Here is a 23,695-nt window from a genome sequence, read left to right as displayed (position 1 = left end):
GGGGGAGGGGGGAGGGGGGGGAGGGCACGGGGGATGGTTTGGGTGGAGTCTATTGTGGTATGTCAGGTAAGAGTAGTTTTGTCAAAGTATCAATCAAATCTAATCATAAATAAAGAAGTTATGGCAATTTTAGCAAAATTTAATAATTTGACCTTGAGAGTCAAGGTCATTCAAAGGTCAAGGTAAAATTCAACTTGCCAGGTACAGTAACCTCATGATAGCATGAAAGTATTTGAAGTTTGAAAGCAATAGCCTTGATACTTAAGAAGTAAAGTGGATCGAAACACAAAATTTAACCATATATTCAAAGTTACTAAGTCAAAAAAGGGCCATAATTCCGTAACAATGACAACCAGAGTTATGCAACTTGTCCTTTTACTGTACCCTTATGATAGTTTGTGAGTGTTCCAAGTATGAAAGCAATATCTATGATACTTTAGGGGTAAAGTGGACCAAAACACAAATCTTAACCAAATTTTCAATTTTCTAAGTATAAAGGGCCCATAATTCCGTCCAAATGCCAGTCAGAGTTACATAACTTTGCCTGCACGGTCCCCTTATGATAGTTAATAAGTGTTGCAAGTATGAAAGCAATAGGTTTGATACTGTAGGAATAAAGTGGACCTAAACACAAAACTTAACCAAATTTTCAATTTTCTATGTATAAAAAGGGCACATAATTCTGTCCAAATGCCAGTCAGAGTTACATTACTTTGCCTGCACAGTCCCCTTATGATAGTTAGTAAGTGTTGCAAGTATGAAAGCAATAGCTTTGATACTTAAGGAATAAAATGGACCAAAACACAAAACTTAACCAAAATTTTCAATTTTCTAAGTATAAAAAGGGCACATAATTCTGTCAAAATGCACGCCAGAGTTATCTAACTTTGCCTGCCCAGTCCCCTCATGATAGTAAGTAAGTGTACCAAGTTTGAATGCAATAGCATTGATACTTTCTGAGAAAAGTGGACCTAAATGCAAAACTTAACCAAAATTTTCAATTTTCTAAGTATAAAAAGGGCACATAATTCTGTCAAAATGCACGCCAGAGTTATCTAACTTTGCCTGCCCAGTCCCCTCATGATAGTAAGTAAGTGTACCAAGTTTGAATGCAATAGCATTGATACTTTCTGAGAAAAGTGGACCTAAACGCAAAACTTAACCGGACGCCGACGCCAACGCCGACGCCAAGGTGATGACAATAGCTCATAATTTTTTTTCAAAAAATAGATGAGCTAAAAATCCAAAAAATAACCCAAAATTTCCCCAAAATGACTAATACAAAGAATATGAACTAAAACATTATCATTAAATTGAATAAAGACATATCTAAGTAGAACTTTATATTACACAATTTCAGTTGAAAATTGTAATTTGTATTTGACTGATAATCTTTGAAAAATGTAATAATTTGTAATTCTTAAATTATTTTATTTTCCCAATGTCCTGGTTAATCATCATTTTTTTCCAAATCCAAAACCCACAGGCTGTGAAAAAAATAAACAAAATAAAACACTGCAACAACCAACCTTTGCCTTGAGTGGAGGACAAGAGCATCGTGGGCAGATCCATTCTCCCTGTGGCACCTCCTTGACGGGCGGGTAGAGACAGTGGGGGTGGTAGGAGGAGGGGCACTGGTCACAGCACATCAGCTCTCCCCCGTCCTTGCACACACGACAGAACTCATTGTGGTCATCCTCCTCCACCACTTCCTGCTGGGGACCTTCATTTTCCTGGAGATGGGGAAAGATTAGATTAGTGTGTGATATTACATTTATTGTATGGGTATACTTGAAATATTTAAAGATATCAGTGATATACAGCCTTTTAATTTGGGAAAATTGAAGGAAAATTGGAATTAGAAAGTAGGTTCTTAAGGAAGCCAGATTTTTTACATGATACACGCTGCCTTACGAAATGTTTACTTACAAAATTCAGACAAGACTTTTCCCCTCTGAGGCCTCCTCTAGTATACTAACACAGTTAGGAAAGGACCATTTCCCCTCTTGGACCTCCTCTAGTATACTTACACAGTGAGGACAGGACCATTTCCCCTCTGGTGCCTCCTCCAGTTCAGGCTCCAGACACACAAGGTGGTAGGCCCGGGGGCAGGTGTCACACAGGATGATCTCCCCTCCCTGCTGACACACCTCACAGTAGTCCTGGTGGTCCGTCTGCAGCAGGGACATGACATAGGTCACATTTGTGATAGTTAAACATTAATGTCTTGGAACATGTTTTATTCACACACACACACATTAACAAACATATTTTTCTAATCTGTGATGTGAACTACTAACACATAACAGCAATCAAACGGGACTGTGGTACTGTGGTAATATGCTGGTCTAGGAATGGTAGGGTCTCTGGTTCGAATCCCACTCAGACTATGGAATTTTCCCCAGCAAAAAATTATTCCCACGCTTACTCCTCTCAACCCTGGAGTATAAATGGGTAATTACTGTATCTGTGAGAGAAATACGCCAATGTGCCATTACTGCATACTGCGCCGAGTGTAAACAGACGACTTATATCCCAGTGATTGGGGGTAAATGTCAAAGTCGTTTGAAGATGAGTAGTGCATTCAAATAAGACTATAAACCCATGCCATTACCTTTATCACACAATGATATTTATATCCAAAATACCATTCCATAACATTCAAAAATCAAATTCCAGTCAAACAACCCCCAACATACATAAAAAACAATAACAATAAACCAAATACAACTCACAAATGCATCAAACAAACCAATCAACCAGGCTACCCTCTCACCTCATAGCCTTCGGCATCAGGATCACCCCCAAAGGAGCGGCCCAGTTTGAGCCTCTTCTTGCCCTTGGCAGCTTTCTTTCCTTTCTTTGCACGCTTGGGTTTCTCTTCCCTCTCCTGCTCAGCGATCATGCTGGCCTCCTCCAGCTGGCGTTCAAATTCCTCGTCAGACGTGTTGTTTCCGCCGTCTCCTTCGTCCTACACACACATGCAGCATATTAGGTATGCATATCCTGACTCTTTAAGGTTTACAAAGTTACCAACCTCAAACATGGTCTTCTTACAAAAACTATGATATTTGGTCATTAACCAACTCTATTGCTTCATTAATATGTCAAAGATCATATGAGCTATGTTCTGGTAAATGGGATGTAATGCATATGTGTAAAGTGATGTCCAAGTTTAGCCTGAGCAGACAGCCAATGCTAATCAGTGATGACACTTTCCGCTTTTATGAAAAACAAGAAATGTGTTTGACAGAAACACTATGTCCCCTTCTGCGCCGCTTTGATTTTTTTTTTTTTTTTTTTACCTTTTACCTTGAAGGATGACCTTGACCTTTCACCACTCAAAATGTGCAGCTCCATGAGATACATATGCATTCCAAATATCAAGTTGCTATCTTCAATATTGCAAAAGTTATTGCAAATGTTAAAGTTGGCTCAAACCAACAGACCAACAGACAGGGCAAAAACAATATGTCCCCCACTATAGTGGGTGGCGGACATAAAAATATTTAAAAAGATTAAAACTAAAATTTTTAATAACAAGTGTGCAGTGGAACCCAAAGTCACAATCATAGCTTAAGTAACACTTACTGAGCTGCCCTTTCTTCGTCTCTTTTTCTTTGTAGTCAGCTTGATTTTGATTGGTGCCACTGCTTTTCCTTTCTTCTTCTTACCACTGGATTTACTCTCCTGTGAAAATGTTGGGCAACTATAGTGATAAATATTGTCTCTCCACATATAGATAACTCACATGGTTTAAACCTCTTTAGTTTTATATTTCAATGCCATAACAAAAGGAAAGTTTCAAACATATTATAATCCACATGGCAATCAAAATTCTGTATAATTATTGAAGTGATGAAATTATGGCCAGATATTATAGAGTTGAACTTAAAATTTAAATATCCATTTACTTTCAATACAGCTTTGCTGATTTTTGTTCACCTAACTATTTACTTAGGTCAAGAAATAAACACATGTAAATCTGCTACACATTCACAAACTTATAAAAAAAGGGAGACAAATAAGATGGATTTTATAATAAAGTAACAAGCATTGGCTTAATTTCTTCAAGCCAAATGAAACTATCATGGGTATAAAAAAGACATGACATTCTACAAAGCCATCAGATGATTAAAGTTGTGTGCAGGCTGGGTTTGTTACTTTTTTGTAAAATTTTGCGCAAAACTCAGACTATTCCCAATCGCAAAAAGAATATATTTTACCCAAAAGACTGGCTAAAATTCCTTAGTTTACCAAAATAAAAAATAATTTTTTACTTTTAGTTCATCTACCTATCTAGCGCTATCAGATAATCTTACGTAAATATAATATTGCAAATTAATTTGCAATTTTTCAAGTTTTTGTTTGCAAAAAAGAAAACACAGATTTCCCAATTTTAGTCAAAACAATAAAATATTTCTCAACAAAAAGGGCCCCTGCCCCATTCCCAAAATGGTGAAAAAAAACACTGGCAAGATACACGTACATTGAAGGACACATCTTCTTCCTCCTCCTCTTCCTCTACATCATCATAGTCCGCCCCCTTCTTCTTCTTGCCCCCCCTCTTCTTCTTGGACTTGCTCTCCACGTATTCCTCATCATCAAACTCTTCATCTGAACAGACAGTAGATGACAATGTACTCTTCAGTTAGTAGAAAGGTTAGGAAAAAATGTTGGATTAATCCTTGATTATTTGTAAATAAATACATTTGGATATTTTCAGGTGTAAATTGTTTAAACCATAAGCATGTTTGCCTGAACTGTTCAATAGACAAGCACCTAAACCACAATAAGCGATTAATTAATACTGGAAATTTTTCATAACTTTTTCTTAGTGCAACTGAATCAAGTATCATATTTTACTATACTGCCCTAACTTTGTACGGGAGGCCCCTTTTGAACATTAAATAACTATAAATGGTATGGACAACAATCCAGGGTGAACAATAAAAAATTTAAATACAAATGTTTACTCTACGTATCTGCTCTTTAACGGTTGGGTACCAATTTCAAAGAATATCCATGAAATTACATAATGTCATATGGCTTAAGACCCTTTCACACCTGAAACTAATGGAAACTTCAAATCAAACTAGAATGCAATGTTTTTGTATAATATTGTAAAGAAAAAATACATTTTGGCTGTGTTTATACTTGATTGGGGATGTACATTAATAAACATTGTATATTGTGATTCTTTTCTATGGCATGGTTCCTTTTAAATTTGTTGCTATGATTTTCCAGAGGTAAAAAAACGTACCAGCAAAACAACATTATATCATTAAGGATCAAATCATAAGGTACAATTAGCAGACAAAAAGTCGAAAACATCTCTTGACTTTGATAAAGATTGTTCTGATAATGTTTTTATTGATTTAAAAAAAAAAATTCATTACCATCCATAGCATCCAGTGCTTTCTTTGACTTCTTAGCGGCTCGCCTCCTTTTAGGCTTCTCCTCGACGTATTCTTCGTCTCCCATCATGCTCTCCTCCTCCACTTCCTCTTCCTGCTGCGGGGGCGGCTCCACCACTTTCTGCTCCTTGGGTTTGCGGCCTCGACGTTTCTTGCCTGACGACGATGCCGCCGCCTTCTCCTCTGTGTAGTAATCCTCAGCTGTGTCTTCATCTGGAACCAACAATAATTCAAAATACAGCCTTGTTCTATGGGTTTTCTTTGGCTTTTTAGTAGCACTCTGTACTTCTATAATCCTACATCTTTCCCTATTGAATCAAGCCTTGATCTGGATCCTTTCTGCCTAATTTGATTACTTCTTATAAACAGATGATTCCATAAAAGTGGAAAGTGTTTTTCATGGATATCCTGTGGAGTCTGCACAAGCTATCAGGGACTACACATTCTGCCTAAACTGCATTTTCCTGAAGACTAGGTAAAATATAAAAAAATCATTTTAATCCAAAAGTCGCGTCCCTGATTAGCCTGTTTCCAGAGCTATGATCATGTGAAGTGCTGCTAAAAAGCCTCAGGAAAACCAAACCAGTGCTGTGACATGTTCAAATAGTTTACTAAAACCAAAGAATTTCTTACTTGGTCAAACAGATCTGATTCTGGTTTTTTACTAGTCTTTTGACTTGTGTTTGAACATTTACAAGCATTTATCACATTTTTAAAGATTTTCACAAATGTATGATTATCAGTCCAAAACGGCTACTAGGGCAATGCTTAAAGGCTTAGCACCATGCTAACTCTCTCAAGAACTTGCCCCATAAGCATGTAAGACCTGACAAGTGTCCTCAATTTATACCATATTTTAGGAATTAGTTCAGAAATTACATTAGAAGGCCAGCCTCTGCTGACATGTGTAACAAATTATCAGAAAATATAATAAAACCTTAAAAACTAGCAAATTGGTTGAATTGATATCCCCTGCAAATATGATTCTGGACACAAAAGTGTTGTATTTGACCCTCAAAAAAGCATTTTTTCAAGATACAAAGGGCCATAACTCCGTTATTAACAGATGGTGTACAATGCCATTTGGCGTGCATCATCCTCTTATCCATATATATACTCATACCAAGTTTCAATGAAATCCGCCAAAGCACTTCCAGGATATGGCTCCGGACACAAAAGTGCCGGACGTACGGAAAGACAGACGGACGGAAAGACGGACGAACGGATGGACGAACATCGCCAAAACAATATCCCTCCGCCTATTGCGGGGGATAATAACCTGACAGGCCCTATGTTTGCACTGTAACCCAACACATCACAAAACAACCATACCTGACTGCGTCTCTTTAGCCTGCGCAGGGGTATCCACAATCTTCTCAGCTGGCGCCTCCCCAGTCGGGCTGACCATTCCCTGCCTAGACTTCTTGTACTGGCCTGCAGCCTGCGCAAACTCGCGCCACTTGGCTGCTATGAGGTTCACAAGCTTAGCCTGTGGGACCTTGGGGTTCTGCTCCACTATGAGGGGCTGGATGTGTTCACGGAAGAGTTTGTAGTTGGTGAGGGCCTCAAAGTCTTCCTCCGTGTACTCCAGCTCTATGTTGGCCAGACCAAACTTCACGGCAATGTCTGCAGAGGTCTCAAGGCCAGGCTAGGAAAAACATTATTATCGTATGACATAAATTATATGAGAAAAAATATATTTTCCTCGGCCCAAGACCCACCATTACGAAAATTCAGGATCCCAAACTTGATCTCAAGTAGAACAAGATGGCCAAACGTTCTTGGTCGCTCAACTGATACTCGGCGGACATGTTCTGGCCAACTTGTGTGATGTTTCTGAAACCATTATCAAACTTGGCCAAGATTTTGTTAGAACAAATGTAAAGAGCAAGTTTTATGAAAATTGGACGAAAAATGTGACCTCTAGAGTGTTTATAATATTTCAGTATAGCTATATAAGGAAAACTGCACTCCCTGCTGATTATGTTTTTCTACCAAATGCATCCACTTTGAAACTTGTCAAATATATCATTAAAACCAATTACCCAAGATGTGGGGCCCACTTGGAGCCAAGACACATGATTTGAACAAACTTGGTAGAGGACCATCATGCGATATTTCATGCAAAAGTCCAAGTCACTGTGACTTGTTATTTTAGAGAGTTTTGAAAGTTTTACGATGTACATATAAGGAAAACGATTTAGCCCAAAGGTGGGGCCCATTTTGACCTTAGTTTGATGATTTAACCCTTTCCTCCATAAGAAGCAAAGTGAAAATGGCTATGTGCAAACAACATAAAACCAGAACAGCCTGCGAGTAACTTGCAGTCTGTTCAGGTTTTATACTGTGTGCTGCTCATCAGTATCTAAGGTTTGGAGATAAAGCATTAAAAACTTGAATCTAGTAAAAAAGGTCTTAAATAAAATATAACTTTCTAAGGGATTACAAATGCTTGAATATATGTGTCTAAGTGGTAAAGGGTGTAATAGAACTTGGTATCAGTTGACCATTAAATAATACATGCCAATACCAAAACCTCTAAGATTTTGATATTAGTGAGGATATTTACAGTTTTTTTTCTACATACATATAACTTATTATAAGGAGAACAAGTAAACCCAAGGACAGGGTCTGTTTGGGCTATAAACAAATATGCATGGGTTTTTTCCAGAGAAGCTGAAACTGTGTGTCAGTGGTACTCAGTACATAATGTAGTCAGACCCCACAAGCAACATACCCGAGGTCTCTCTCTGGGAGCCCCCAAGTCAACACTGCTCTTGTCTTTCTTTTTCTTCTTGTGTTTTTCTTCATCTGAACCCTGAAGAGTAACACAAAGTTGTAGGCACTCTAAAAGTTGAAGGTGCAACATGCTTCCAAATATACTAGTTGTTACGAATAAATGTTTATCCAATTCTATACTCAGCAATAATATCTGTAGCCATACCACTAGTTAGTTACTAGTAATACAAGAAACCGTCGGAGACGGGTGATGCTCCCCAAAGGTTTTTTTGGACAAAAAAATTGCAATATATTTTCAGATAAAAGGAAACGTCTTTAGGTGCATAACTTTGGACAAAATAATACGATGGATGGTTTAGCAACTTAAAAATTTCAAAGGGCCATAACTCTCTAAATAAATTATCTAACCAGAACCCACAAATAACATGTGCATCTCCTCAAGGTAGTTAAGCTTCCCATAAAGCTTCATTGAATTCAAGTCAGTAGTTGGGGATTAATAGCCCGGACAAAAATTGCACAATATGTACAGTTTATAGAAAATTTCAAAGGGCCATAATTCTGTGAAAAATCATCCGACCATAACCTGCTGATAATATGCACATCTCCTCTTGGTAGTGAAGCTTCCCATAAAGTTTCATTGAATTCCCGTAATAAGTTGCTGAGAAATAGCTCGGACAAGAATTGCACTATATGTACAATGGAAAATTTCAAAGGGCCATAACTCTGTGAAAAACCATCCGACGAGAACCGGCTGATAATATGCACATCTCCTCTTGGTAGTGAAGCTTCCCATACAGTTTCATTGAATTCCGGTCATTAGTTGCTGAGAAATAGCCTGGACAAGAATTGCACAATATGTACAGTTAATGGAAAATTTCAAAGGGCCATAACTCTGTAAAAAAACATCCGACCAGAACCCGCTGATAATATGCACATCTCCTCTTGGTAGTGAAGCTTCCCATAAAGTTTCATTGAATTCCGGTCATTAGTTGCTGAGAAATAGCCCGGACAAGAATTGCACTAAATGTACAGTTAATGGAAAATTTCAAAGGGCCATAACTCTGTGAACAATCATCCGACCAGAACCCGCTGATAATTTGCACATCTCCTCTTGGTAGTGAAACTTCCCATAAAGTTTCATTGAATTCTGGTCATTAGTTGCTGAGAAATAGCCTGGACAAAAAATTGTGCATGGACGGACGCACACACACGCACGGACAGACAAAGCAGCGACTATATGCTCCCCCCAAAATAAATTTTGGGGGAGCATAATAAAACTAGTATTTATGTTTGTTATGATTAATAAACTAAATATTATGCCATCTGTGGTGTAAAGCAAACAGGCGGTGTCAACCTTAGCTTTTAGCATACATCATATTTATACAATAATATTGATGGCAAGTTTCACAAATTTACATTCAGACAATTGTTTTGTTTAATTAAACATTCTGCTTACATCGTCGTCATGGTGATGCTTCTTCTTTTTCTTCTTCTTTTTGCTACTGCCATCCTTCTTTTTCCGCTTCTTCCCTTTCTTTTCACCTCCATCCTCTTCTGCATCAACATCATCTATGAAACATAGAATGGTAACCCTTTACCACTTTGATAAGTATTTTAACACATTTGCTGTCCCTTTGAATGTAACATTTAAAGGGGCCTTTTCACAGATTTTGGCATTTTTTTAACTTATTCATTAAATGCTTTATATTGATAAATGTAAACATTGGATCGTAAAAGCTCCAGTAAAAATCAAGAAAAAATTTAAAAAAAGGAAAAGAACATTGCCCGGAGCAGGTTTTGAACCAATGACCCCTGGAGTCCTGCCAGAGTCCTGAAGTAAAAACGCTTTAGCCTACTGAGCTATTCCGCCGAGTACACATTTTTGACGTATTTTATACCTTATATAAGCAATCTTCGTAGTTTCACAAAATTTAACGACAAAAACAGAACTCTCCAAATTATTCAATCGTTTCGCGTTGCAACGCTTTATAATTTTTAGGTTTTAAAATCGTCAAAAGATGCATATAATGGCTATATTAGAGCATGGTTAATGTTCAGTATTACTGTTTCCTCACAAATATCATAACTAAAACGAAAACTTACGAATCTGAAACAACTTTTTTCAATTTTGTCAATTTACCAAAGCGTGAAAAGATCCCTTTAATTAAAGACCTTTTTTACTATATTCAAATTTTAAAGGCTTCATTTCCAACCCTTAGATGCTGATGAGCAGCAAACAGCATAAAACCTGAACAGACTGCGAGTTACTCGCAGGCTGTTCTGGTTTTATGCTGTTTGCACATAGCCATTTTCACTTTGCTTCTTATGGGGAAAGGGTAAAAAAAAATATTGGTAGTTGAACCATCAAGACAATAACTGCCATTATGAATCACATAAAGGTTAACTTTCATAAGCAACTACTTATGTAGAGTGACTACATATTAAAATTAAATAACATGTTTGTGCTATCAATTGAAATTATCACCACAATCATGTTTCATAAATTTTATTTAACATAAAACAATGAAGCAACACAAGAAAGAGCTTCGAAAAATTTACTTGATTACAGTGTGAATAAAACAGAAAAATCAAATGTAAATAATGCTGGAATTATGTAATAGTAGAGAACAGCAAAAATCAAGGTTTTAATCAATTAGTAAAGTAGCAAATAAACATTCATTCAGAACAACTATACATCAAAACATGTAAATTACATTAAGAAACAATACTTAATGACCACAAATGCTTTGGCTTGAAACAATATACAGAAATGCAACAATATTGAACCAGATACAACTGTATATTCCTACTAAATTAACTAGAGCTTGGTCACAAACGTGACCGATGGCATCATGCTAAAAGCATTACCCAGTTAACCCCATTATTGCTTTAGGGACGCAAAAAATATCTCAGACATCTACATTCCATGGAGATACATATTTAAAGTTTCAATTTATTTGCTTGAAATGTGTTGTAGAAGCTTTCTCTACAAACTCATTTTATGTCAACTAATTGACCAACTGACAATAAAAGTAACCCCAATATAGCCCACCCCAACTGCTGATTAGTCAATTTATGTCTTTTCAAGCCTATATTTGATTTTAAACAGTATAAATATCATTTGAATACCAGTTAACCTTAGCCAATGCAAAATACAAACTTAATAAAAAATATTGGCGGCCTCCTTTAAAGGGACCGTCAACCAGATTGATAAAAAAAAGAAAAGTTCTTAAATACCGTATTTGTTTACAATTATTAGTTATACTTTATATTGATTAAAATATCACGACTGGTATATTACATTCTGGTTGACTTTAATAAAAGTTAACTACAATTACTGCAGCAAACAGATGTCTAGCATTACCAAAAGCTGCCTTCTATATCTGCTTACACTATTTGTCATGCACCCCATGCAATAACACTGGCAAATGTTTGAAAGCTGTACATGTTGTGAAGAAAATAAAAGTGATGATGAAAATACATATAAAAATGTTCAATGATGTAACTTTGAACTAAGACATAAAACTTGCAATGCACATCATTTTTATGATTTCCGCACACAAAACTTTTCATTTCATGTTTTGAATGTAGTTATATATTATTCTGTTGATACTATTAGAATGATAAGAACTTTCCATCACCTTTTCACTAAAGGTAAATGCATTTGTTAAAGGCTCCTAAAAAGTGACAAATCCAATTATTATGCATATCAACTGGTCTAATTTTTACCGGATTTAAGTTACTCTTGCATAAAAAATGATAATAACACAGTGTAGGTGCAACATTGTCAAGAATTATGAAAGATATACCCGTTACATAATTTGAAGAAATGTTAACAACTTTGCAATTTCCGTACATTTTCGCTATCTCCGATGTGTCTCGGCTTCTTTCGTAAAGTATGCATATATTGATGGCGTAGAACAAACAACACAATATCCTCGTAAACAAAGAAAGAGAACATGAGATCGGTAAGATATTTTTGTTTTGAATGTCTTGCTTCTTCACCCTTGACCAGCTCACGTGATACACAATGTCTTGTGCAGACCAATCAAAATTTGTAATCGGAAACCTGGCTCGGAATCGCTCGGCATGATTGAGTAAACAAGGATGTAAATAAACTGATTGTTTGTAAACACAATTGACTTGGAGGGCACTGTATTTTGAGCTCAAAACAAGTTGTATTGCTAATTTTTTATGGTAATTTTCAATAGCATGTATATAATATTTTTTGATAACCTTAATAAATAAAAATATGCTAAAAATATTTAAAAATCGGTAATTATTACGGATCGTCACCTTTCATGGGCCTTTAATCATTAATATTGCATTTTTAACCTAGGTTTACACCTAGACCAGACATAAAACATCGCTTGACCTTATTGTTATTGAAGTGCACGTGGTAGCTGGCCAATCAGCATTGAGTTTGCTCACACATAATATTGGGTATTTCATGCGCAGACACTATATAATTGGAATACACAGTTGATATTGTCGTCCGCCAACAATATAGCGGCCGATCACAAACATCGTATTTAATGAAAAACAAATGAAAAGAAGCGTAACAATAAATAAATTATTTCTTAGCTGATCACTCTACAGTCTACACCTTTCTCCCGACTATCGATCTGAATTTAAGGATGATAATTAAATAACTAGTTCTATGTCAATGATGTTACACCTTTCTGCTGATTATCCTTTGAAATTAAAAGGTGATAAAAAAGTTGTGTTTTACCCACAAAATATGCTATAGACGAGTTAACGCGTGACGTCACACGCACCTGAAAGTTTAGACACCGCCCACTGGTTGGCAAAAAGAGGTGCAATTCAAATAAGCGCATATAGAGAAGGTTGACAGAATCATCGTCTTAATGGTAATCATGCACAATATCAAATATAATTTTTCTACTATGTCTGAATAAAACATTAGCATGCAAGGAAATGCATCTTTGGAACGATTATATCGTTGTTATTATCATTTGTTTTTTTACTAACAACGAACTCGGGAGTGGAACACACTCTAAGAGCTCGGTATGTGGTTACACAAAAATCTCTCTACCTGGCACTTCTTCGCGACCATATTTAGTTAGAAAATTCTCAGAAATTGACTTTCTTTCAGAATTAGTTAAATTTCATGAACAAAAACAAAAAAGGATGAAAACAACCAATATGTCGATTTTATGTACGCGACATAGGGTAACTGATATGAACCTTTATATGTCTGAACAAACTTACTTTCTTACACATTAAATAAATTCTCTTGTTTAATCTAATTGTTTTATTTAATTGTTCACACATATTTTCACACTCTATGTTGCAGCATTAATATCCCGGTGTTTAATTGCACCTTTGTTATCACCAGGGATTTTTATCTGATTTTGGGGAAAGGGCCTGGCCTTTTTTGAGGGGAAAAAAATCGCGCAAAATGCCGGCTTTTGGGAGAAAAAATCACGCGAAACGCCGGATTTTGGGGAAAATAAGGAAAGTCTTAAATAATCAATTCAACATATTTTGCTGTTTTTAAAACAAAATCAAGACAACAGATAATTTAATTATGCAATATGTTATATTTTCTACACTGGATCAGGTTAACTTATGTATTAAAAGTTAAAAAAAAAAAAAAAAAAAAAATTTTTTTTTTTTTTTTTTTAGGGGAAAAAAATGGGGGAAAATTTACCTGCTGAGGGGAAAAAAATCTGAGGGGAAAGGGCCGATTTTCGGCGGGTCCCAAAGAAGGAAAAAAGCCCTGATCACAAAACGATTATCTCGTTATGCTTGGATACTGTCCAGACAATAACAAAGAAAACATGGTTTCATAAAACAAGGGACCTGCACTTGGGTCCCTGCATAAACCACATGTTGCATAAGAGTGTCTGGTCAGTAAACATAAGTTACTATACCTCCATGTCATCTCTTGGCATATTGAGCAATCATTTAAGACAAATTTTAAAGCTAAAAATACTGATAAGTTGCTTCAATAAAATATTTTAACATTAACATTAATGAAAACATTTGTCGGAAATGGATTCACAGGAACTAGTGTGTGTATATATAAGCCAGTTTAATCTTAATAATAGATTGTTTAATAACTATACATTTTAAGTATTGTGCAATTTTACTGCTACGCTATTAAGGTATTTTACGGGTACCGGCAAAAGTAAACCCCGCTAAATACTTGTAAAGATTGTACATTACTGCAGTGTACGAAACACCATCATGAACACAAGCAATCACAATAGGGTAAAAAATACTTTCTTCAAATATACTAAATCTTATTTTAAGCCTTTATCATAAAATGCTAGATTTGTATCACTCCTTATTACTAATAAAGAGAGAGCAATATACATGCAAAGAACGTTCACTTTGCATAATAAATATGCAGTGTTTATCTGTTTTATGCTAAATTGTATTTATAATGTCATTCAATGTAAACGAAACGAAAATTCATTCAATGTAAAAGAAAATTGCCACGATATTTAAAAAGAGCAATGTATTCCGCTTTTTAGGGCTTTGTTTTATAATTGATTTAATGCACCTATGACATTATCGATCGCTGATGAAAATGAACACTACCCACACCACTTATAATTATAATCAAAATTAATATATGTTTTATAAGTGTTGAAATATAATTTTTTCAAGTCTCATCAGAAAGATTACGTCTAATGTATTGTTTTGTTTTGTGGAATGGTAAGTATTTAGTCATCCGATCACTTTTACTCTATGCTTATAACTTCTTCGTATTTTTATGAAGAGGAAATTTGATGTGTGAATATACATTAATTTGGTAAATAATATGATATATTTTCACTATTTGTTAAGAGTTTTAACGTTTATTTCCATTTTTTATTATCAATTTATTGACTAAACAAAAGCCCTTAATACATGTTTTACGTTACTGTAACCAGTGTTTTTGCCAACCAGTCAGTGCACATGCACGGAAAATCCCGAATGTAAACAATAACAATTAACTCATCAATTAAAAAGCAATATGTCAACCAAATTTCATTTTCTGCAGTCAAACAAAATGCACATTTTTGGACTGTCGTTTTCGGATACATTATTTTTTGTCGATTATAACTTATATCAAAGACCTATAGAATACATTTGTATAGGTCTTTGTTTATATTCAAAAATCTGTATAAAAGAAATAGAATAGAACAAGGGCTGTTTGGAAAACATGCATGCCCACCATATGGGCTGTCAGTTGTAGTGGCAGCCATTGTGTGAATACGTTTTTTGTCACTGTGACCTTCACCTTTGACCTAGTGACCTGAAAATCAATAGGGGTCATCTGCAAGTCATGATAAATGTACCTATGAAGTTTCATGATCCTAGGCCTAAGAATTCTTGAGTTATCACCCGGAAACCATTTTACTGTTTCGTGTCACTGTGACATTGACCTAGTGACCTGAAAATCAATAGGGGTTATCTGCCAGTCATGATCAATGTACCTATGAAGTTTCATGATCCTAGGCAGGGTTTTGTTTTGGCCCATTTTATAGCCGAAATTCGGCTATATTCCCAATCACAAAAAGTATACTTTTTTCTTAACCAAATTTTCAATTTTCTAAGGTTAAAAAGGGCACATAATTCTGTCAAAATGCTCGCCAGAGTAATCTAACTTTGCCTGCCCAGTCCCCTCATGATAGTAAGTAAGTGTACTGAGTTTGAATGCAATAGCTTTGATACTTTATGAGAAAAGTGGACCTAAACACAAAAATTAACCAGACGCAGACACCAAGGTGATGACAATAGCTCATAACTTTTTTTTTCAAATGACCTTGACCCTTGACCTAGTGACCTGAAAATCAATAGGGGTCATCTGCGAGCCATGATCAATGTACCTATGAAGTTTCATGATCCTTAAACGGGTGTTTTTGAGTTATCATCCGGAAACCATTTTACTATTTCGGGTCACCGTGACCTTGAACTTTGACCTAGTGACCTGAAAATCAATAAGGGTCATCTGCCAGTCATGATCAATGTACCTATGAAGTTTCATGATCCTAGGCATAAGTGTTCTTGAGTTATCATCCGGAAACCATTTAACTATTTCGGGTCACCGTGACCTTGACCCTTGACCTAGTAACCTGAAAATCAATAGGGGTCATCTGTGAGTCATGATCAATGAACCTATGAAGTTTCATGATCCTAAGCATAAGCGTTCTTGAGTTATCATCCGGAAACCATTTTACTATTTCGGATCACCGTGACCTTGACCTTTGACCTAGTGACCTCAAAATCAATAGGGGTCATCTGCGAGTCATGATCAATGTACCTATGAAGTTTCATAATCCTAGGCCTAAGCTTTCGTGAGCTATCATCCGGAAACCATTTTACTATTTCGGGTCATCGTGACCTTGACCTTTGAACTAGTGACCTGAAAATCAATAGGGGTTATCTGCAAGTCATGATCAATGTACCTATGAAGTTTTATGATCCTAGGCCTAAGCGTTCTTGAGTTATCATCCAGAAACCATTTTACTATTTCAGGTCACCGTGACCTTGACCTTTGAACTAGTGACCTGAAAACCAATAGGGGTCATCTGCGAGTCATGATCAATGTACCTATGAAGTTTCATGATCCTAGGCCTAAGCGTTCTTGAGTTATCATCCGGAAACCATCTGGTGGACGGACATACGGACCCACATGAGCAAAACAATATACCCCCTCTTCTTCGAAGGGGGGCATAATAAAATGCCATGGACGGTGTGGTTTATACTATTTCGAATTGTATTCACTGCTGAAGATAATTGTTATAGTTCTTCCTGAATGCTCTGAGCTTTTATGAGTACATACGTACAGCTCAGACCCGGAAGGTCAATATAGCTGGGAGTTGTATTATTGCAACTTTCATCAACATCATCATCATCTTTGTAACAATCAGATTGTTACAAAGATGACGATGATGATGTTGATGAAAGACATGATATCCAAAGTTTACAAAACAAGGCTCATAAGCTATTAATTGGTCTACTTTAAATGGCAACTGAATTGAATATTGAAAATAAAAATGTGTACTAGTACGCTTCTTGTACCCTGTCAAAAAAGTTAGTGTCGAGCCCTGAAAGAACACCATATTTCCCAATCCAAAGGGACCAATCTCCATTTGCAAAATTGTGAAAACACACGCTGAAAACTGCATTTAAATAATTATTGAAAAAACAATGTTTATTCCAAGATTTATGGCTTATTCAGCATTCACACATTAGTGTGTTCTATTAAGCTTTGCGACGGTCAAAACTAAACTTGCACACTTTCAGAAACATCAACAACCAACTACACTGATAAACTGACCAAGGCACATGCAGTGCTTATTGCTTGGTGTCAATCAATTTTATTTATGAAGTAAATTGAAAGTAAATATTCAATGATGCATATTTTGAGCAATCTGTGTATAGTCCATTTTATCAATTTATTACTATGTAATTAAGGTTAACCCTTAAAGCGCTGGAGCTGAATTTTAAAGGCCTTTGCAAACAGTTTGGATCCAGATGAGACGCCACAGAACGTGGCGTCTCATCAGGATCCAAACTGTTTGCTATTCTGATAGTATTCTTTGAAAAAAATCGAAGAAAATGCTAATTTTAGAAATTCTGCAGACGACATTTTAGCAGACGACAAATTTCCCAGCATGCAATGGGTTAAGTTGACTTTTGTGTGAAGTAATCAGTCTCTCAGGGACCGTCAGGACTCTACTTTATGTCTGGCGGGTCAAACACTCTACTTTATGTCTGGCGGGTCAAACACTCTACTTTATGTCTGGCGGGTCAAACACTCTACTTTATGTCTGGCGGGTCAAACACTCTACTTTATGTCTGGCGGGTCAAACACTCTACTTTATGTCTGGCGGGTCAAACACTCTACTTTATGTCTGGCGGGTCAAACACTCTACTTTATGTCTGGCGGGTCAAACACTCTACTTTATGTCTGGCGGGTCAAACACTCTACTTTATGTCTGGCGGGTCAAACACTCTACTTTATGTCTGGCGGGTCAAACACTCTACTTTATGTCTGGCGGGTCAAACACTCTACTTTATGTCTGGCGGGTCAAACACTCTACTTTATGTCTGGCGGGTCAAACACTCTACTTTATGTCTGGCGGGTCAAACACTCTACTTTATGTCTGGCGGGTCAAACACTCTACTTTATGTCTGGCGGGTCAAACACTCTACTTTATGTCTGGCGGGTCAAACACTCTACTTTATGTCTGGCGGGTCAAACACTCTACTTTATGTCTGGCGGGTCAAACACTCTACTTTATGTCTGGCGGGTCAAACACTCTACTTTATGTCTGGCGGGTCAAACACTCTACTTTATGTCTGGCGGGTCAAACACTCTACTTTATGTCTGGCGGGTCAAACACTCTACTTTATGTCTGGCGGGTCAAACACTCTACTTTATGTCTGGCGGGTCAAACACTCTACTTTATGTCTGGCAAAAATCTAACTTTTGTCATTTTAAAATCAAGTTTCAAAGAAAAATATTATGAATACAATAGTTTATGTATGGTTTATTTAATTTAGGCAAACGATATTGTATATACATGTATGTGTACCGGAACTAATTGCATACTTTCCTTGATAGTCCGTGAGATAGAATGAATAACTTTAAGAGAAAGTGCTGGAATGCTGGCTTATATGCAAGCCAAATTCAAATGTTTGTATGTCAACATAAAACTTTATAACATGACTTTTTACAAGAACACCAGGATAGGAAAGTTCAAACAATATGGAATAGCAATAAGTGTGATATAAAATACATAAGTGCACATAATGAGATATGAAAATGAACAGTTGAAAGAAGAACACAGCCTCCAAATATATAAGTCTTCTAAATATATACACATTCACCTATATTAAGGGACACACACACACACACAATTGATTTGGAGAGTTTAGTGTGGAACTGTTGTATATCTGCTCATTATTTCTGTACCAGATATGATAGCTTCACGCTCAACATTTGCTAGCAATGTTGCAAAAAGAAATGCTGCATCCCCATGATCTTCGATTTTGCAGTAGTATTACCTGGATTCATTTGGGTCTAAAGGCATGAGATTTCTCAAAAATTGTATTGGCTGCTGCTGATTAAGTCAAATAAAGGTCAAACCCTGGGTTAGACAGCTACGCAGAAAAAATACTGAAAATTATGAGCATGCATGGCGGGCAACACAAAGTCATGACAAGCCTACAAGAGTGTGGATAGTGTAGCCATTCTGTGGTACCACTGCTACAAAATACAATAGAAAGCTAACAGCCGGATACACGATGAATGAACTATGATTGTATGAACTTCGATCCATGGCCAGAGCTCATTGCTCATCAATAGCATTTTAGCTTTGTATATATTCAAATCAAGAAGCTATTTGGATGATATAAATTGTCTATGGCTTTCAACATACATGCATTAATTTTTGCCATTAAATCATTAAACATACTACATTTTCAGTTCTACATATTTATTTAGTTACTGGTATTCTTGCATCTATTTAAAATCCTTTAAAAATGAAGTTGAAGATCAGTGGTTTTATTATCTTTAAACATAATATAAATTATTACTATCGCTTCTTTTTTTCATTTGTAATACAAATATTGCTAAAGTGATTGGTTAAATAAAATTATCTAGTGATTCTACAAATGAAATAACTTACAGACTGAATAATAAAACAACAGACAGAATTTACTGAGATTAACAATTTTCATTCAAGTTGACCAAAACAAGGAGTCTGGAGTTGGGAAACTCTGAGGTCATCATTTAATGGAATGCCTAAACAGCAGTTGATGTAACTGGGACCTGGCCATGCCTCGATACTTACAGGTCACATGTTCCTCACCCCTTGGTGGGAACGAGGACTGAGTAGTGTCATCTGCAATGTGTACAAACTAGTGATTGTAACAGAATATTCTTCTTGAACATTGATGTAGCAATTTTCTTCCCCTAAGTTGGGTACCAGAGATTTAAATGATTTTGAATGACACTTGCCCTGTCGTCATAAATAAATGCATACAGATGCATAAGTTTCATGAAATCAGTACAGTCGATTGGTGTATAGCGGATTTTAGTGAGTAGCGGATAGGTTTAACGGTTTTTGCAAAATACTTTAATTAATGTTAAGAATTATAGTTTTCTATGAATTGAATACAAAAATCCTATCATTGTTAAGTCGATTCATGTTTTTGTTGTTGTGTGTCAATGTTTACAACTGTTTCTTTTTTCGAAAGCAAAACAAGGTCACGTTATGTACGCACCGTTTTTGTGACGACAGGAAAAGTGCAGACAAATGGTTTCTTGAATTTTGCAGATTTTGTTTGGTAAACATAATGTTCATTGATGTAATATTTTAGTATTATGTGTCCTTTACAAAAGAAAGAATGCTCAGAAACCAAATTGATGCGTACCATATAAAATAAGCATGAAAGCTGCAACTCGGGATTTAGTGAATAACGGAAATGTGCCTGTGGTGACCCATATTCTGGAATGTGGGGATTGTCTCAAAATAATTATAAACTCAATTTAAGTTGTCCAATACACATGTGCTTAGCGGGTGGCTATGAAATTAATTAGTGAAAACATCATTTTTAATGAAAATAATCAAATTATAACGAAAAATCGATTTCTCTGAAAACATTTTTTCACTATCAAATAACAAGCTAGGTATTCAACTCAAAATGCCCCGAATATAGGGTGCATCGCTTTGAATAGCCATTACTTCATCAATTGTGCAGCGATTTCCATAACTTGATTTTATTAAACGCAGAAATGAATTTCCTTTCTGGAAAATCAAATGTACATATATTGCAATTATTTTTTACAAATGCTGTGTCAAATTTCAAGAAATAACACGATACACATGTAATCCGATAAAGACGGAAGCGATCCGGTAATGGCTGAATCAGTGTACCATGAAATTCGCGCTGTAAACAAATATTATTTTTTTGGAAATTTAAAACCGCTGGCATGTTTCAATAGGAAAGACATGTGTCTGTCTAGGTTTAATGGTTTAATTACTTAATGCATGGTGTTTACGTTGAAATGAGACTCGAAGTCCTTAGCTATCCGTTATACACCAATCGACTGTATTGTATTCAATTTCATTTATGTATGTAAAGGTTGATAGAATAATTCTAGTAATAAAACAAAAAAAATCCAGTTAGTTCCTTAAAAAAGCATCCTGCAAGATACATGTAAAGAATAATTAAGTTCGTCCATTTGGTCCACTATATATAAAGAATAAAGGATGCATCGTGCTACAAAATATGAAAGGAATGCAATTGCATCTCTCTTCATAGAAGTTGATACACTAACATAAAAAGTATAACCGTGTCTCTAAAAGTAGACACCTAAATGACTTTAATTTAAAGACCAATGGCAATGGCATAAGATAAGAAAAGTTAAATGCAAAAGGGAAAGTAGATCAATCAAGTATGCAAGCTATTCAAACAGTAAGGATCAGTTTCATATAACAACATAATATACATAAAGGGATTGTTTTTTTTTAACCTGACTAGTTATAGGCAAATTCCTTTTTGCATCAAAAGATAATAGGAAATTGTCAAAACCGAAACCGGCAATTTGACCTACTTTTATCGCATTTAATGCGCATGCGCATTCAAAAAAGTAAAACAAAAGAAAATCTAATCTATTTAAGACTTCACTTGTTTTTACAAAGTTTGAATCGTTATTCCACAAAGTGTTCAAGTTCTAAAAGAATAAACCCAGCTTATAACTACTCTACAGTTTTTCATCAACATAAAATCTCTAACAGTGACCTAATTTTCGTGAGTTTCAATCACACTTGTGACATAAAAAGGAAATTCCACATCGTTAATTTACACCGAAAAATAATGGAAACATGTACATTCTGACTTTAAAATTAAAATGAAAATTAAAAAGTTTCATTGTGTTCCAAAAAATACGATAGAAGTTATCAACGTTTGAAAAGCAACCGTAATCCATTAATTAATTATCTCAACAATGGCCGAAATGATGCACCGAATCCGTGATTGATTTAAAAAGATAAACATACCTTCGGCGCCTTCCATGTCCACTCCCTCTTCAATTTCTTCACCCTCACTTCTATCCACAGTTGCCATTGCGATTATTTAATGAATAACGATAATTTGTGCATTAATTAATAATTATTTATCTTTAAAACTGCATACCAAAACAGAAGCCGCTGCATGCGATAAAGCCTCGTGACGTCACGGTTTCAAAATTTCTATCCCGTAGTTGTACACGGCTGTTAATGAGTCACGTGGTATTGATTTTCATAAACATGCAAATACGACATTCTCGCAAGTTTAATCAGGGATGGCATACCATGATAAGTGGTGGCAATTATATTTTCTCACATTTGCAATATACTTGTATATATTCAGTAATCAACTTCTATAAGATAATGAAGGATAATTAATATGAAATTAATTTAAAGCTGTTCTGCAAAAAATAAAGATAGATCTTGAAAACTGAAATTAATCCAGGCGTTAACAAGATATTAATGAACACTGATAAATTTTACAATTTTATTTGAGCCAGATGTTTCAACTTACATCTCCAATGAAAGATTAAAGGCTAAACCTGATATGTTAAAAAGGGGCGGCAAATAATAATTAGGGTCGGTGGGGTTAGTGGAATCACACGTACAGTCTTTTATTTTAGACCTTATCGAGATTACTGGTCATGTACGTAATTCCGGCCTGTACGTAAAAAATCGGCCACCTGTGTAAAATCATTTTCATGATCTTAACGCACATATTTTGTTTTTATTTAGAAAAATCAACATGAAAACCATCCCCACTCTCAATATTTTGCAAATGTAAGAACATATCACGGTGAACTTTTGTGTTAAAATGTCACAAATATAGCAGGAACTATTTGGCTCGTGAAAAAAGTTATGTCATCATAAGTTGCAACAATTATATTCATATAAGAAACAAATATATTTGATAAAATTATTTTTATTTTATCTAATAAACTTTAATTAAAGTTTTAGCAATTAATTGTACAAAAACTTATATTCAAAACATACAAATCAGAACCTAAATATAAATTTTTAATATATGAATTACCTCCCTTTATAAGAATATTACTAGATTACATGTTTTAATAATATATATAAGCGTTTACTAATAATCAATACTGAAGTCAACTTTTCAAACAAAATGTGTTTACTTTTTAGCTATGTTTGAAAAAATTTATTAAACACATTAAAAAATAATAATTTTTATTGAATTAGCAGTTTCCCATTGTTTATATTTATTAAAATAGGTAGGGGGAGTAACTGGTATAATAATTTCGCATTTATTTTAAATTTCAAGTCAAAAATTTTAATAGTAATAACATTGATTAAGACTCTGAAATTGTGGACATTTGTCAAAAGATATTGCTTTGTAATTTTATCTGCAGATCAAACTGAAAAGTGGCCGATTTTTTAGGTACATTTAACATACGAAAATGGATAGTTTACATGTCATCATTTTCTGTTCATTAAGTAACATTCACCGATCTAATTCTATTTAAATTTTCATGCTAGGTG

General features: G+C 35.3%; 1 protein-coding gene across 1 annotated transcript in view; it reads right to left on the bottom strand.

The window, feature by feature from the left end:
* LOC127840436 (chromodomain-helicase-DNA-binding protein Mi-2 homolog) overlaps nt 1-22,382 on the bottom strand; it is a 71,149-nt gene extending 48,767 nt beyond the window's left edge. Inside the window, 11 exon segments of the mRNA XM_052368851.1 lie at nt 1,530-1,733; nt 2,031-2,174; nt 2,777-2,971; nt 3,592-3,690; nt 4,490-4,617; nt 5,400-5,630; nt 6,750-7,065; nt 8,155-8,235; nt 9,613-9,725; nt 19,976-20,026; nt 22,187-22,382. Of these exon segments, the coding sequence (XP_052224811.1) occupies nt 1,530-1,733; nt 2,031-2,174; nt 2,777-2,971; nt 3,592-3,690; nt 4,490-4,617; nt 5,400-5,630; nt 6,750-7,065; nt 8,155-8,235; nt 9,613-9,725; nt 19,976-20,026; nt 22,187-22,253 (1,629 nt within the window). The 5' untranslated portion in view covers nt 22,254-22,382.
* Between the last annotated feature and the right edge of the window lie 1,313 nt (nt 22,383-23,695).

This window comes from Dreissena polymorpha, chromosome 8 (genome assembly GCF_020536995.1).
Source record: "Dreissena polymorpha isolate Duluth1 chromosome 8, UMN_Dpol_1.0, whole genome shotgun sequence".
NCBI lineage: Eukaryota > Metazoa > Mollusca > Bivalvia > Myida > Dreissenidae > Dreissena > Dreissena polymorpha.
The sequence above is the reverse complement of the archived record's forward strand: the minus strand, read 5'-3'. Positions and strand labels throughout refer to the sequence as shown.